This window comes from Pteropus vampyrus, unplaced genomic scaffold, assembly GCF_000151845.1.
Source record: "Pteropus vampyrus isolate Shadow unplaced genomic scaffold, Pvam_2.0 Scaffold50, whole genome shotgun sequence".
NCBI lineage: Eukaryota > Metazoa > Chordata > Mammalia > Chiroptera > Pteropodidae > Pteropus > Pteropus vampyrus.
Window position 1 is genome coordinate 4,290,166 of NW_011888831.1, and position 16,120 is coordinate 4,306,285.

The 16,120-nt window shown below is 36.1% G+C and overlaps 2 protein-coding genes and 1 pseudogene across 4 annotated transcripts in view; 1 reads left to right on the forward strand and 2 right to left on the reverse strand.

Annotated features, from left to right (window-relative positions):
• Positions 1-14,241, reverse strand: part of RPA1 (replication protein A1) — a 52,906-nt gene extending 38,665 nt beyond the window's left edge. The window contains exons 1-4 of the mRNA XM_011359867.2: positions 14,087-14,241; positions 2,131-2,181; positions 1,123-1,201; positions 351-459 (exon numbers count right to left, since the gene is read on the reverse strand). Of these exons, the coding sequence (XP_011358169.1) occupies positions 351-459; positions 1,123-1,201; positions 2,131-2,181; positions 14,087-14,119 (272 nt within the window). The 5' untranslated portion in view covers positions 14,120-14,241. The remainder of the gene's footprint in view (positions 1-350; positions 460-1,122; positions 1,202-2,130; positions 2,182-14,086) is intronic.
• Positions 5,948-8,602, reverse strand: LOC105291849 (annotated as a pseudogene).
• Positions 14,242-14,308: 67 nt separating the features above from the next.
• SMYD4 (SET and MYND domain containing 4) overlaps positions 14,309-16,120 on the forward strand; it is a 44,013-nt gene continuing 42,201 nt past the window's right edge. For 2 of the 3 annotated variants that reach the window (XM_011359871.2, XM_023530504.1), the window contains exons 1-2: positions 14,310-14,647; positions 15,537-15,682. In XM_011359871.2, coding sequence (XP_011358173.1) covers positions 15,549-15,682 — 134 coding nt within the window. In that variant the 5' untranslated portion in view covers positions 14,310-14,647; positions 15,537-15,548. Of the gene's footprint in view, positions 14,648-15,536; positions 15,683-16,120 lie in introns of all 3 variants that reach the window. The other variant, XM_023530503.1, reaches the window with a different exon arrangement.

The window sequence follows — 16,120 nt, forward strand, 5'->3', positions numbered from 1 at the left end:
TTACATAATTAATTATATCTTTTCTAATAAGTAACCCCTTTTTATTAAGATACTTTGAGAGAAGATTCTAAAAACAGCGCTTCTGAAGAGATTAGAAATAAGAAGAGTTCTGCATTCTGCTTTAATCCCTTGCTCTGAAATTTCCAATTTATTTCTATACTTCTCTCCCATTGGTGCCATGTTTTAGTTACCTGAGTTCAGAATTCAATAGCTGTATATTCTTAGCTGAGAGTTCATCATTGCCTTTTAGATTCCCAATTGAATTCTGGCATCCAATGAACTGTTCAAAAATTAGCTCCCATTCCACAACACAATAAAACAAACAAACAAACAAAAAAACCACTACATACCTTCCATCTTTCAGTGTGTTAACAATAAATCGGTTAATCTGGCAAATACAGTTGCTAGACAATTGTTCCTCTTCAACAAGAGTGTTCAACTGTGTTGCCAACATGAAAGCTGAAAAGCAGGGATTATTTCAGTCTCCAAAACATTTCAGTAATAACTATCTAAAAGCTGATCACACCTGTACTAGCAAAGAAAAATAATGCCTTAAATACGTTCCTGAAATTAAAACTAGTCAGACTGCATAGTGAAAAATAGTATAATTTGCTGTGCATTAATTAAACATCTGCTGCTACTCTAAAATGTATGTATTTCTTAAAGTGCCCAAGATCATTTTTTCTGTCATTCAGGTTTCACGAAAAAGACTAAAAAATCCTTTCTAGGTCCTTCACATTGTGACTAGAGATAGCAAGCACATATTCTGCAAATTCTCTCCTTTCTCCCTTGTAAAATTTCCAACACAGAAATAAAACCCCATAAAGGCAAGTATAGCACAGCTAACCCATCATATTCACTAAATGTCAATATCATCCTGAGGGAAGTTAATCAAAGAAAACATAGAACACTAGTTAGAGAAAATTAATTAAGCCAAGTGGCAGCTTTCCACTAGATCCAGTCTATTGTTAGAACGCTCTCTGCCAGTTGCAATTCTGTCTGAATGAACTGCATAGCCAAGCAAATGCAGACTTTCGGAATGCCCAAAATTACTGCAATCGAAATGTTAAGTGTGTTTTTATTATTTAAATACAAACTCTTAGATTTATACATCATACTTACAGGATAGGGTGTTCAACCCATCACTCATAAGCAGTCGATAACGGGGTGGACTATTCCCTGTAGTAATGGGACGGATGTTCTAGAATAGAAAACTTGAATCATTAGCCAGATGGTCTGCCCAGTCCCCAGGGATAAGTAAACCTAAGTGGCAGGAGAGTGGGCTTGCCATTTAGTTCAACACAAACTGAACTGCGTGCCCATTCTCTCTCTTGACACCTAAATCCAAATAACAGAAAATTAGATTTGATGATTCTCCCACCAACCTTTCTCCACTAACATTATGAAACACAATATAGATGAGAATAACATGAATTGCCAGTATTCTTGTGTTCTCTCTCCCCTAACTTGAATTTGGTTGAAAATCAATTCTTAAAAAATATATAACAAAGTATCTAATACATGCAAGGTACTGTGTAGGAAACATGCTAAAAATACAAAAAATCCTTGCCCTGAAGGGCTTACAATTAGGGTAGAGATGGAGGCAGAGATGTAAGAGAAGTATGCACATAATGACATGGGGGCAGAGCTGAGAAATTTATCTCAACTTGAAGGAAATCACAGGCAGCTTTAAGTGGAATATGTAAACAGAGCCTTAGGGTGAAATAAGCCTTAAGATGACTGGCAGCTCCAGAACCCTGTTCATTTTAGGGTAGGTCTCTCTGGAGACCGTCTGTAAGGCAGATTTGAGCAAGACAAACCTCAGAGCAGGAAGACAAGTAAGGAAACAGTTGTAATGATGTGTAGCACTACAGCATTCATTAATTGTAGAAACAACAGAGAGGCAAAGCCTTAAGTCTGAACCTCCAAAGGTCTACCTCTGGCTAACCCAATATATTTTTTAAAAAGTCTGGTTCCTTTCTCAGAGTTACATCATGGACTGACTTATTTTTTTGTGATGATAGAGAGAATTTCCTAAAGTGAACAAATCTTTATGTCCTTCGACAAATGTAATTTATAATTACATATAGGTTTAAAAACTGCTTGATATAAAATATATTAGATACTTACAATAACTTGGAGGATGGGTTTTATGGATGTATCTCCCTGTTGCATTATGGCCTAAAAGAGTAAAAATAGATTATTGTGAAATATGTACTTAAATCATGATTAAAATATGACATATTTTTACAGTTTAGTATTTGGAATAAACTATAGATAATATTGTGAAAAGAACCTTTTTGGACCTTATCATTTTAAAATATAGTTTAAGTTTTATCACTCTGTGTAAATTATAAAATCATAAAAGTGAGATTCATGTTTACCAACAAGGACATCATATATATACTCACTCATATACATAATAGCACAATAATTCCCCTATAGTACCCATTAATAGGGAATTAGATAAATAAGTATGGCAAATCCTTACAGAATATTGTGAAGACTTCAGAAGATGTTGTTTATATAATACCGGTTGCCTATTGTGAGAGGAACTGGTTGAGTAGGGGATATATGTGAGCAACAGACTTTGCACTACATCCTCCTTTGTACCTTTTGAATTTTAAATCTTATGATTATTAGCAATTATAAAACGTTTCTAAAGAAAAATTGAATAACTATCAATCAGGTTTTTAGTTTGTTTTTAAAAAGTCATCACGCAAAAGTAACCATCAAAAAAACTAAGACTGTTAGTTAAAACTGGCTGTCTGACATCTGCTTCTGCTCATGCTCAAATAAATAATACCAGACTAGCAATTCCAACAATAACTAAAAAACTGGACAAAAATATATAAACTTTTCGAATACCAGATAGGAATAGCAAGACTGTGATCCCTGAAAGAAGGGAGACGATTGAGGTGAGCACTGCAATAGTTGTGGCTTTCGGCACTTTATGGGCCATAGTGTAGGCCAGGGAATCCAAGAACACGGCAGTCCTGTTGAGCACAGATCAGGATTCAGAGAGATGAGTTAGCTGGATTTCATGGATGCAGAGTACCAGAGAGTAGAGAGCAACAGAGAGAAGCTTCAATAACCTACATAGGGGTTCCCCTGAGTCTCTGGCTGAATTCTAAGTTGTGCACATACAAAATGAGACTGCACTAGGCCAGACAAAGAGTAAGTAAGAAAGCTATACGCTAAAAAAATCACTGGAGCTCACACAAGCTATAATTACATTTGTGTTCCAACTAGTCAGCGTTAACTCAATAAAAACATGGTGCATTCATTAGAAACGCCAAAAAAGGCCATGATTTAGAACTAGACCCAAAGTAAATACTACTCTAGACCCATTCCAGTCTCAAAGGTATCAACTAATCTGCAAGTAGATAGTCTACCAGAACTCAATATTCTTTAAAAAAATAAACATAGACACTGAATAATGTAATATTCATAATGTCTAGCAACTAGTCAAAAATTACTAGATAAAATATTATATGAAAGCAGACATAATAAGTTAAAGATATATGCTACAACCTTGAAGCAGTTCTCAAATTATAACATGAGAACCCAAGACCTTTTCAGGGCATCCGTAAATTCAAAACTAGTTTTCTTCATAATAAATAAGACACTGCCCTTCTTATTCTCATTCACTCAATACAATGAAAAATTGACTGAAAGACTAATAAAATCTTATACTATTTAACACTGAAAACCTTATACTATTAATGCTGATGAATTTGGGCTGGGTGAAAAGTCAGTAAAAGAAATCGCAGCAGCGCCACTTTCAAATGATAGAGCAACTTGTTGAATTAAAGAACAAGATACATTATATCTCTTCTGCAGAATTCTAAGTTTGCCTTACAAATGGATGAATCTATAGATATGGCTTGACTGGCCGTTTTGCTTGTATTCATCTGGTATCAGCACCAACTAATCACCAACTAATCGTCTATTAAGATCTTTCATGTGTGACAACACACACAAATAGTATTGAACTATTCAAAGTTCTGAATTACTTTCTGAAACTCATGGTTTATTCTGGAACAGCTGTGTTGACATTTGTACTGATGATGCAAAGCAGTGGTAGGTAAAACTAAACTACTGGTGCTTTAGCAGTTACTATACCAGTAGTCATTGTATTCTTCTGCCTTGAACTCATGGGGGAGTAGGGAGGTTCACTAAAGAATGCCCTTGATGAAGCAGTGAAAATGATCTATTACATTAAATCTTAACTCGAGTTAAAAAAAGTAATATTCTATGTAACAATACAGAAGTATGCAAAAAGTACTGCTACAAACTAAAGTATGGTTGTCATCCTGAGGAAAAGCCCTTGTGCAACTGTTTGTGTGAGATGAATTACCATTTTCTTCACGGAACATCATTTTTACATGCAAGGGCAAATGATAAACTATAGTTATTTAGACTTGGGAATTTAGATGTTTTCTCAAAAGTAAACAAAGTGTGCCTGTTTTCGAGGAAAATAATTAATAGTATTTGTTGCCAATAAGATTTCTAGTAAAAACCAAGTTTTGAAAATTTGTATTCACCACCATAAGCTTTATAATTTCCCAATACTTAGACATTTTCTGATTAAATTAGCAGTGATATTAATAAGCATGAATTTTTGTTGTGAATGAAACATATTAACATTTGGAATCTGAATAATGAAATAAACCAATATTTTCCAAATGATCAATACATAACATTACAAAATAATACAAACTAAAAGGTCCATTCAAAAGGCAAGATAGCTCAATTCTATATTCCAACTAACTTTGAAGAAACTACCATTTAGGTTTTGATGCAGTATTAAAGGAATGCTGTTTTTCTATTCTAAACATTTATGACATCAAATGTATGGGTTTTCTACATGAAGCGATTCTCTGTAGTCACCAACTGGGTGTCCTACAAGTCAATTCAATTTTGACACTAACTACTCAGAGTTAGTATAGACCCCCACGGGTTAAGGGCTCAGTCCCACAAGACTGTCCCTAAACCACTTCAGACACTAATCTCAAGTAGTGGGTCCCAGGTTACCCACACTTCTGTTCAATTTAGTTACAAACTGGGGATTCCTACAACCCCTTCCTCAAGGTCCTAGAACTCAGGGAAACATTTTACTTACTCTACCGAGTCATTACAAAAGACATAAATGAACAGCTGAAGAGGTACATCAAGCAAGGTCTGGAAGGGTCCCAAGCATAGATTGTCCCTGTGGAGTTTGGGGTGTACCACCCTCCTGACATGTGAATGAGTCCATAACCTGGAAGCTCTCTAAACCCTGCTGTTTAGGATTTTTAAGAAGGCTTCATTATAAATGCATGACTGATTATTCATTGGCTGCTGCTGATTAATTCAGTGGGGGCAGGGGAGGCGGGGTGGGTATAGAGCTTAAAGTTCCAACCTTCTAATTACAGGCTTGGTTCCCCTGCCAACCAGCCCCAATAGGAAGCAGTCTTGAGGTCCACCAAGAGTCACCTCATTAACATACATTCAGTAAGGTTGAGAATGCTTATTATGAATAACAAAAGATGTTCCTCCAAGCCATATCACTCAGGAAATTCCAAGGGCTTTAGGAGCTCTGTGCCAGGAACCAGACAAAACATAAATTCCTTATATCACAGTATCAGAAAAAAAAAAAAAGGAAAAAAGCCTGAAAATTCTATTAAAATACAGCTCCTTTTCCAACTACATATATGAGTGAGGCCAGATTTCCTTTGTATACCTGAACCAAAACAATAAGTATATATACTGAATGCAGAAGATAGTAAAATCTGGCTGTCATTTATCTTTGGAAGCCAGACACTAAAGCACTGTGAAAAAAAAAGTAAAACAATGTTACTTTTCTATTTGTCTTGAAATATAGAGCTAGTTTTCACAAAACATGTTATTTATGTTAACAGATGAGTTTATTATTTTAAATGAATATTTTAAAAAATTGATCTGTTATAATTTCAAATATAGTAAGGTACATATAACCCACAAAAAACAAAAGCTCTTGGGAGTTGGGGGCGCTCAACCATTTTTGAGTGTAAAGGCATTTTAAGATCAAAACATTTGAGTACTATTGTGTTATGGACTGTGTTTCCTCCACCTCCGTTCATATGTTGAAATCCTAACCCTGAGTGTGATGGGATTAGGAGGTCGGATCTTTGGAGGTAATAGGTTTATATGAGGTCCTGAGGATAGAGCCCCCATAATGGGATTAGTGCCCTTATAGGAAAAAGAGATACCAGAGCTCTCTCCTCTACTCCCCACACAAAGAAGCGGTCATGAGAGCACACAACGAAATGGCAGCTGAAAGCCAAGAAGAGAGCCCTCACAGGAAGTGAATCTGCTGGCACCATCATTTTCGATTTCCCAGCTTCTAAAATTGTAAGAAATTTGTCATTTACACTACCCAGTCTATGGTATTTTGTTATAGCAAATAGCAATCCAATCTAAGATACACTGCCCCAACTTAACTATCAACCAACCTGACCTAATTAGAGCATCTAACAATTGAAGAAAACAAATTCTTTAAAAAAATTTTCTTACACACCAAAAAATCAAAGATTTTTAATGTGACAATGGATTGCCCCATTCACACACTAAATTGCTCTATACAGGGAGATTTCACAATCAAGAAGCCATAGCCATGTTGCTCTAAGTAGGCTTTCAACAGTTTTAGCTTCTTGATAGGATCCAGACATATGCTCAGCTGCATATGAACTAGCTTCAAGTACCACTGTCTTTCTTAGCTTCACCGGCAAGCAGGTTAAATCGACTTAATATTGCAGCCTTACAAAGCCGACTTGCCATTGACACACTACTTTTAAGTGGAGGAATTTTCATTGTTCTTCTCACTTAGACCATCCGCAGTCTCCAAAGAAATGTCCTTTTGGCACCCAATTCAGACTGAAGAATCTATATTCCAAGTTTGTGTGAAGTAGATATGCAGAAAGTACTAATCTAAGGTCTCTTAATCAAATAAGATATCAATTTTGAAGTGAGTGTATCATCAACATGTTGCTTTATAACCTTTCTTAAACTTCTAAGAAATAACACAGCAATTCCCATCACCAAGTATACTGCTGATATAAACTGCCTTTATAAAGTGACTCAGTAACGCTCCAGGTACACCCAGCACTTCCCATTTTGTCAGTTTGTCACTTGAGGACATACTGTTTACTAACAACATCTGCAGGGCGCAGTCGGAAATTTTGCCTTCAATGGCCACATGGAGACTCGCTTCTTCATTGGCTTCATATGCAGATATAGAATGTGGATTAAGATACAACTATGACTTAATCTGGGCTGATCCTTTAGGCAACTGGTTCATATAGAGGTAAATGTTGATATTCTATTTGACAATAGAGTGAATAAATTAGAAGATGATTTTGTACAAAATATTGATTTTTTTCCATCATAGCAGGACTTTTGCTATAGAATAGTAGAAATTGTATCTAAAAGTACCTAAGGAAAAACCTTGCTGTAACAGCTTAGGTGTTGGGCAACACTCTTCCATTTGGCTTAATGCACTGGCTGTAACTCTATTCACCTGTGCCTACAGCTTCCTGCCATCCAACTCTTTCAATTATACAAATGAATTGTTACATTTCAGATATTCTGAATGACTAGAAATTAAACTGAAAAGTTGATTAAATATTTCTTTAACAGTCTGCAAAATTGTTGCACACTGTATGTGTCTCCCTCCCTGCATAATGTACTCTTAAAACATATGCTGGTTCTGGTGAAGCAATAGGTTCGGCAGGAATAAGAGAAGGACCTGACGATTCTAAATTTCTTGGTTCAGGTTCATACAATTGTAGAAGCTCATCAAGAGCTAATTGTGCTGCATTGGATCTAGTCACCTTTTCATTTTGTCCCAATCCAGTCTTGTATTAAATATCATCCATCACAGCACAAAAAGCAAAAATGGTCCTATAACATCACCTGTTATTACTGTTTCCTTAAGGTCAAGCTGAATTCGCTTCACTTATGCAAACTAGTAAAAGGCTTGACACAGAATTTATTTCAACATGTTTGTAATTCATTTAAAGTCCTTAGTGGTTTTTTATTTTTTTTATTTTTTTTGAGGAAGGACAGGATATGAAACAAATGAAAGACCTTTGGAAAGCAATGGTTCTGGAAAATTACCTGTCATTTGTGTAACTTGGATGCCATATTTGACAGACTGTAACTCTGAGGAATGTGCTATGGGTGTAGTTACCATCTGGACTGAAGGCTTAACTGGCAAGTTCTTTTTCAGCACCCAAGCAAAGCTAGGGACCCAGAAGCTCTGAAATCAGTCATTGTTGGCATACATTTTCTCACCAAAATTGGCCTTCCTGGCTAGACCCCGCAGGCCCACTGTAGGCCAAGGGGCTTGCCAGTAGACACCATTACTTCAGACTATACATTCTTTTTAGTACACTGGGAACATTTTCAACAAGACAGTATATGCAAGACAATAAAATAAGTCTTAATAACTGTTAAAAGACTGAATTTATACAGAGTATACTATCTTATCTAACGACATGGAATTAAACTAGAAATCAATAAAATGTATCTAGAAAACCTCTAAATACTTGAAATTTAAACAACAAACTTCATCTGTTGAAGAAATTACAAGAAAAATTAGAAAGTATTAAATAAATGAAAATAAAAATACAATCTATCTAAATGTGTGTGGTACATAGCTAGAGCAATGTTTAGAGGGAAAATTATAGCTTTATATGCTTATATTAGAGAAAAGGTCCAAAATCAATTATCTAAACTTCTACCATAAAAAGCCAGAAAAATAAACTAAACCCAAGTATGTAGAAGGGAAATAACAAGAGCAAAAATCAATAAAATGGAAAATAAATAAACACTAGGAAAACACAACTGAACCAAAAGCTGGCTCTTTAAAGAGATCAATAAAACTGATAAATCTCTAGCTATTATGGTCAAGAAAACTAAGACATATATTCTCAATATGAGTAATGAAAAAGGCATCACTATAAATCCTATGTAAATAAGGGAATATTAGGAACAACTTTATGAAACAACAGAGAAAACTCTAGGTCTGAATGGACTTACCGTAAAATTCTATCTAATATTTAGGGATTAAAAAATACCAATTTTGCATAAGTTATTTCAGGAAATGGAGAACACCTTCATTTTATGATGTTAGATTTACTGACAGAAAAAAACAAAGACATGCTAAGAAAGAAAAACTAGAGCTATCTATCACTAATAAATGTGGATATAAAAATCCTCAACAAAATATTAACAAATAAAATCCAGCACTATATAAAATGGATATAATAAGTCATGACCTAAATCTCAAGAAGGCAAGGTTTACTCAACATCCAAAATCAATCAGCATAATTTGCCACATTAATAGCATAAAGAAAAACCACAATCATCTCAATAGATGCAGAAAATGCATTGGAAAAATTTAACACCTGTTTATTATAAAAAAGCCTCGGCAAACTAGAAATAGAAGAAAGGTTTAAACTGATAGCTGCCATCATATTTAATGGCAAAAGACTAATTTCCCTTTAAGATCAGGAAGAAGATAAAGATATAGCTCTCATTACCTTCATAAATATGACTTTAGAGGTCTTAATGAATGCAATAAGGCAAGAAAAAGAAATGGCAAAAAGACTGAAAAGGATGAAATAAAGCTGTGTTTGCAGATATGATCATGTGCATAAAAATTCCTAAGGTATCTACATTACAAAAACTAGTAAGTGAATTTAGCAAGTTTGTAAGACATAAGATTAATATGGCAAAATCAATTGTATTTTTAGATACTGCTAATAAACTGGAAAATGAAAACTTTAAAAACATTTTAATATCATGAAAAATAAAATACCTAGGAATAAATTTAATAAAATGTACGCAAGACCTGCACACTGAAAACTACAAAACACATAGAAATTAAAGAAAACCTAAATAAAAGATTGGTTTGAAAGACTCAATGTTTGCAAGATGTCAACTGACCCCAAAATAAATTATAAATGCAATATAATATCAATCAAAATACCATCAGGCTGTATTAGAAATTGACGAGCTTTCTAAAATGTATATGAAAATGTGGAGTACCTAGAGTCAGTAAAGCAATTTCGAAAAAGAATGGAAGCTATGAAGTTTACATTACCCAATTTCAGAACGTACTGTAAATGAGTTAAGACAATGTGGTATTAGTGTAAGCATCAACACATACAGCAAAGAGACGAGACATTCCAAAAACAGTACCACACATACACAAATTTTATCAAAGGTGACAACATAATTCAATGGAACATTATAGTCTTTTCAACAAATGGTGCTGGAATAACAATATTTGAATGGGAAAAAAATGATCTGTATACTATATATTAAAAAGTAAACTTGAAAAGGACTATAGACCCGAAATCAAAACTGAAACTACAACACTTCTAGAAGAAAACACAAGACAAAAGATTTGTGACCCTGGGACAGGCAAAGATTTCTTAGGACACAAAAATACAATTCAGAAAAGGGGAAAAAAATGATAAATGAGACTTCTTCAACATTTAAAACTGCTCTTCAAAAACATCATAGAAGAATGAAAAGGCAAATCTCAGATTGGGAGGAAATATATGTGATGCTTATATTTAACAAAAGACATCCAGAATAAAAAATTCTTACAACTAATTAATAAAAACGCAACCTGATTTTTAAAATGGGCAAGATTTTTAAATAAATAAATAAAAATAAATAAATAAAGTAGGCAAAAGATTTGAACAGACTCTCCACAAAAGACATACAAATGACCAGAAATCACATAAAAAGATGTTCAACATCATCATTTATCAGGAAAACAGAAATTAAAATTACAATGGTATAACACTACACATTCATTAGAATAGTTAAAAAGACTGACAAAACTAAGAGCTGGCAAAGATATGGAGCAACTAGAATTCTCATAACTACTTTGGAAAACAATGTGGCAATTTCTTATGAAATTAAATATTCAACCATACAACCTAGCAAGTGCACTCCTAGGTATTTATTCAAGAGGAATGAAAACATTTCCACAAAAGAATGTACATAAATGTTCAAAGTATCTTCTTTCATAATAGCCCCAAAATGAAAATAACCCAAATGTCCAAGAACAAATCGTGTTTATTCATACAATACTACTCAGCAATAAAAAGACATAAATGCTAAAATATGAATAAACTGCAAAAGCCATTTTGCTGAATAAATAAATGAATAAACCAAAGGGTACATATTATTTGGTTACAATTACATGACATTTTAGAACAGTCAAAACAAACCTATAGTGATTGCCTGGGGTAAGGGCGGAAATGGGGAAGGCACAGGAGACTGGGGTAGTGTGATTACAGGGGTGTATACACATCAAAACTCATCAAACTGTATGCTTAAAATAGGTATATTTTATTATATGTAAATTAAACTTAAATAAAGGTGATTTTTTTTAAAGTTGTTTCTAGGGAACAAACTGGGGTAAAGGGCAGAAAGTCCATAATTTCATAGAACACCTTTCCGTTCTATTTTAAAACCACATGCATGTACTACTTCATTATTCTTTTTAACTTAAAATGTGTCATCATAAATACCAAATATAGCATTTATTCTTTTCTGGGACATACAGCATAACATCTACACTTAAGATAAAATTGCCTCAAATTTTCCAAATTAACATTGCTAATAAAAATACAAGGCAACAGAATGCAATAGTCAAGGGGACTTGCATTTGAATCCTCACTTCATTAACAAATTATTTAACTTCTTTCCACTTTAATCTCAACTGTAAAATGGAAGTAATGATAAAATCTACCTTAGAGGATTACTGTAAGTATCGACTATCATAAAGTAAGTATCTGGCACATTGGAAATGGTCAAAAACATTAGTTCTCTTCCCCATTCTTTACATTACCTAATTACTTAAGATATAAATGCTATCTATTCTACTTACCACAATAGTTCCATTAATTATCTCTTACTCTATGATGTTAGCTCTTCCCCAAAATGCCTCTACTATTTGTGTATTAGTTGCTTTCCCTTTTAGGCCTGTGTCTTTTAAACTAAGATGGTACTACCTGCTTTAGCTAACAGTTGAAGATGACCAAGGTTCTCCACACTCTGTCACCACAAACACATGCAAAAATTTTGTCATTTATTAATAAAACCTAAGTAATACTTTACCTGACACTGGAAATGTTTCTAAAATTCTGAATAGAGCAAAAACTAAGCAAAGCATTTATATTTTAAAAAGCCTGTGATCATTTTTTTAAAAGTGAAGGGCTGTTCTTAATTTTTTTCCTACTCCCTCTAATTTGTCTTAAAAGCACAAGGTAGCAGCTATAAAGTAAATGAGGACAAGAATTTGCAATCACTTCCCAGGTCTAAATATTCCCATTTATTAAAATGTTCACTCACTCCAACTGTTCTTCCCCTTCCAGTTTCCCCCAAGCTCTCTTTCTTTTCACTGCCACATATGCAACTAGCAAACATTTATTAAAACCTGCCAGCACGGTCCCAGGTATTGGAAATACTATGTTGAGCAAAAAAACAGACATAATTTCACTAAAAGAATGTACAGTTCAGTAAGGGAGACAGAAAGTAACTGATCTTAATCAAATCAATCAATAAATAAAATTTTCATCTGTGATTATCAATAATAGGTAACATATGCTGAGCATTTACTATGTATCAGACATGGGCTAAGCACTTTAAATGTAATAACTCAATCCTCACACTAACCTTAGGTAATAGGCTCTAGAGAAGAAAGGCAGAGTTCAGTATCTTGCCCAAAACAACTAATAAGTCAATGAACAGAAGTCAGGGTCTCAAAATAAAAGGAATTTAGCCTAGCAAGGGAAGTCAAGGAAAGCTCCTCTGAGGAATTAACAACTGAGCTGAGATTTGAAGATTGTTTGCTGTAAGAGCAGAGTGAAAAACCACCTAGGCAGTAGGCAGTGGGGAGTGGGGAAAGAATTATCAAAGACCCTGTGGAAGGCAAGAGTATGGAATATACCAGGAATTTAAATTAAAAAAAAAAAAAAAGAGGCTGGAAAGGAGAGAACAAGTTGGGAATATGTTATAATGGAAATATCAAGAGGAGGGTATGCTGAGTGGAAGTGATTGATACAGGCAAAAGGTGACAGTGCCAGTGTGGATGGAGAGTAGATGGGAGTTAAGAAATATATATAGAAGTAAATTACACTAGACATGGTGATGGACTGAACATTCGGGGTGATGTAAGAATAATAATTCTTCAATTTCTGGCTAGCATAACTTAATAAATAATGGTGCAATTCATCCAGATAGAGAACACCAAAAAGCCCAGATTCAGGAAGATAATGGATCTGCTTTAAGACATGCTGAGTTTTAAATGTCTTTGAGATATTAAATAGGCAGATTATAGAGGTTTGGCTTTCAGAGTAAAGGTGGCTTTAGACAAAGAAATTTGTGAGCAATTAACATATAGATGGTAATGAGATTGTCTTGGTTCGAAAAGACGGCCTTGAGTCAACAAAATTTACTAAGAGGAACCTGCAAATAAGATAGGAAAAGACCAAGAAGAGATTGTCATCAGAAGGATGCAAAGCTCGAAGACTCAAACGCTGCTGAGAACTGGTAAATTGAAAACCGAAAAGTGTTTTGTTAGATTTAGCAACTTGGAGGCTCTGCAAATTTCATCCAAAGTTATTTGTACAGAGATCAAGGAGGTGACTGACTGGAGCGACTTAAAGGATTGATGGGAGGTAAGGGAATTAAACTGCTGAAAACAACTTGAGAAGTTTGGATGAGGATGGGGGAAGGGTGGAGACAGAGAGTGGCCTCCGGAGAGAGATTGGGGGGGGGGGGCGTTCAAGATCAAGAGTTTATTTTGCTTCGTATTCTTAAGGAGGAAAACGTTAAGCATGTTTAAAATATGGGAAAAATCCTTTCAAGAAAGGGTGATGTTAGCAGAGTCACCCGGCGGTTCCTCCACTCCTGCTACATCTTCCTCTCGCGTTCACGCCCACGAACCCCCAGTTCCTCTCCCCATTCTCCACTCTGCACAGCACCAGGGCCGACAACCACTCCGGCCCTCCAGCCCGGTTCGCAGGCATCTCCTCACCGCAATGGCCCCTTCGCTCAGGTGGACCACCATGACTACGCTGCTCCAACTCCCGCGCTTCGGATCCTCTGCTGCCCAGCCTTTACTCCCGGGATCCGCCGCGCACTAAAGCAATTGGTCTTAGGAGCCGCCTACGCCACTTCCGCCTCTCGACGTGCGCACGGCACAGGGGCGGGCCTAGGGGCTGAGCAGCCACTGCATTGGCGGATGCCCACGTGACCATCCTAAATTCGGGGCCTAGTCGCGGGATGGTAGGGCCTAAGGGGCCGAGAGCCTAGTTGCGGGGCGCGCCAAGGGTGACGCGAACGCAGCTAAAGGGCGCGGGTGGAGCAGTTCCGGGTGCCCTGCTAGCGGGCTCTCGGAAACATATTCCGCTCGGCTTTTGGCGGGCAGACGGACTCGTAGCCCAGAGGAGAGTTAGAGCTGCTCCCTGATAACCCTGCTGCTAAATGTCGTCGAAGCAGTGACTTGATCCTGAGCTTAGCACAGTGGGAGTTTCTGAAGGAAAATAAGACCCAGTTCCTGCCCTCAGAGGAGAACATAGTCCCGGGAGTTTCCTCTGTAAGTAGCCCTAGCTCAAGGTACACACGGTATGGACTCCCGGAGAGAGACAAAGTGTGCTGGAATCACAAATGAAACATCAAGAGAGGCTTCCCGGAGGAAGTGCCATTTGAAATGAGTCTTGAAAGATGTGTGGAAGTTTATGGGATGGATGCCAAGTGAAAGTAGGGATACTCCCCCCAAAATGAATAGCCTATACAAAAACTAAAGTGATGAATAATAGCCTGGCAAGCCAAGGATAGCTTTGCGTAGCTCACGATAGTAACATAGGAAGAAGCAAGACTTGAGCATTAGAAAAGAGCCAAAGGTCAAATAATGAAGAGTTTGTACTGGGTTTTCCTAAATGCTAGGAGGAGCATTGATGAATTTGAATCAGAGTACTGACATCTGTCTCAGTGTGGGGGGTAGATTAAGTTGGGGGGTGAGGCAGACTGAAAGCATGGAGACTAGTTATGACACTGGAAAGAATGCCAGACAAGGCATGGTGAGAGCTTGAACTAAAATTACCTGGAGATTGAAAGGAAAAACTGAACTATGTAAGGGATAGAAATATTTGTTGATAGTTGCTGGAGAGAGAAAGAAAAATCTGAGATGTCTCTCAGTTTCTGACTTGAGCAACTAGGGTAGGTAGAGGTCTAAGAGGACCAAGATGGTTGCTGTCAAATCCTCCAGCATGGTGCCTGGAACAAAGCAGGCTTACAATGAATATTTCTGAATGAAAGGATGGTGAGTGAATTGGTGTGAGAGAATATAGAATCTTCCTCAACATGTAAACAACTATAGCAAAAGACCACAAGAATTGATTGTTGCTTCATGCTTGCTGGAATGAAATCTTGATTTTCTAAAATTATAGAGATCTGAATTTCTTATTTGCTTATTCATTTTGTAGATTTAAAGTGGCATGGATCTGCCTGTGGATGAGTGGAAATCATACCTACTTCAGAAGTGGTCTTTGCTCCCGAAGTCCATTCAGGTTTCAATTTCTACAGCAGAGACTTTGAGTGATATCTTTCTTCACTCCTCTTCGCTTCTTCAGTAAGTGAATGAAAGCTTTAGCAGGGAAATTTTGATTTGGAAAATGTTCCCTTTTGTCATTTGCTCTCAAATTATATCTCTTTGTGATGGAAAGATTAAATCGAGATTTTTATATTTTAAGGCATTCAGCAGTTTTTGCTGTTTCCAGTGTTTTCTAACCTACTATGATAGGAAAGATAGGGATGCTATTTTGCTTTTTCAGTGTCAATATTATGTTTCAATAATCAGTGGCTTGCTATAATCACTAGACTGTGAACTTTGCCATCACCCAAAGGTAGTAGATGAGATTTGTTAGCTGCACATAGAAATTCATAACCACTCAAATTTGGAAAGGACCTTAAAGGTCATATAGTATAACCCGGTATTTTTCAAACTCTCTTGACTACACTCTTCAGTAAGAAATATTTTACATCACAACCTGGTACATACACTCACACA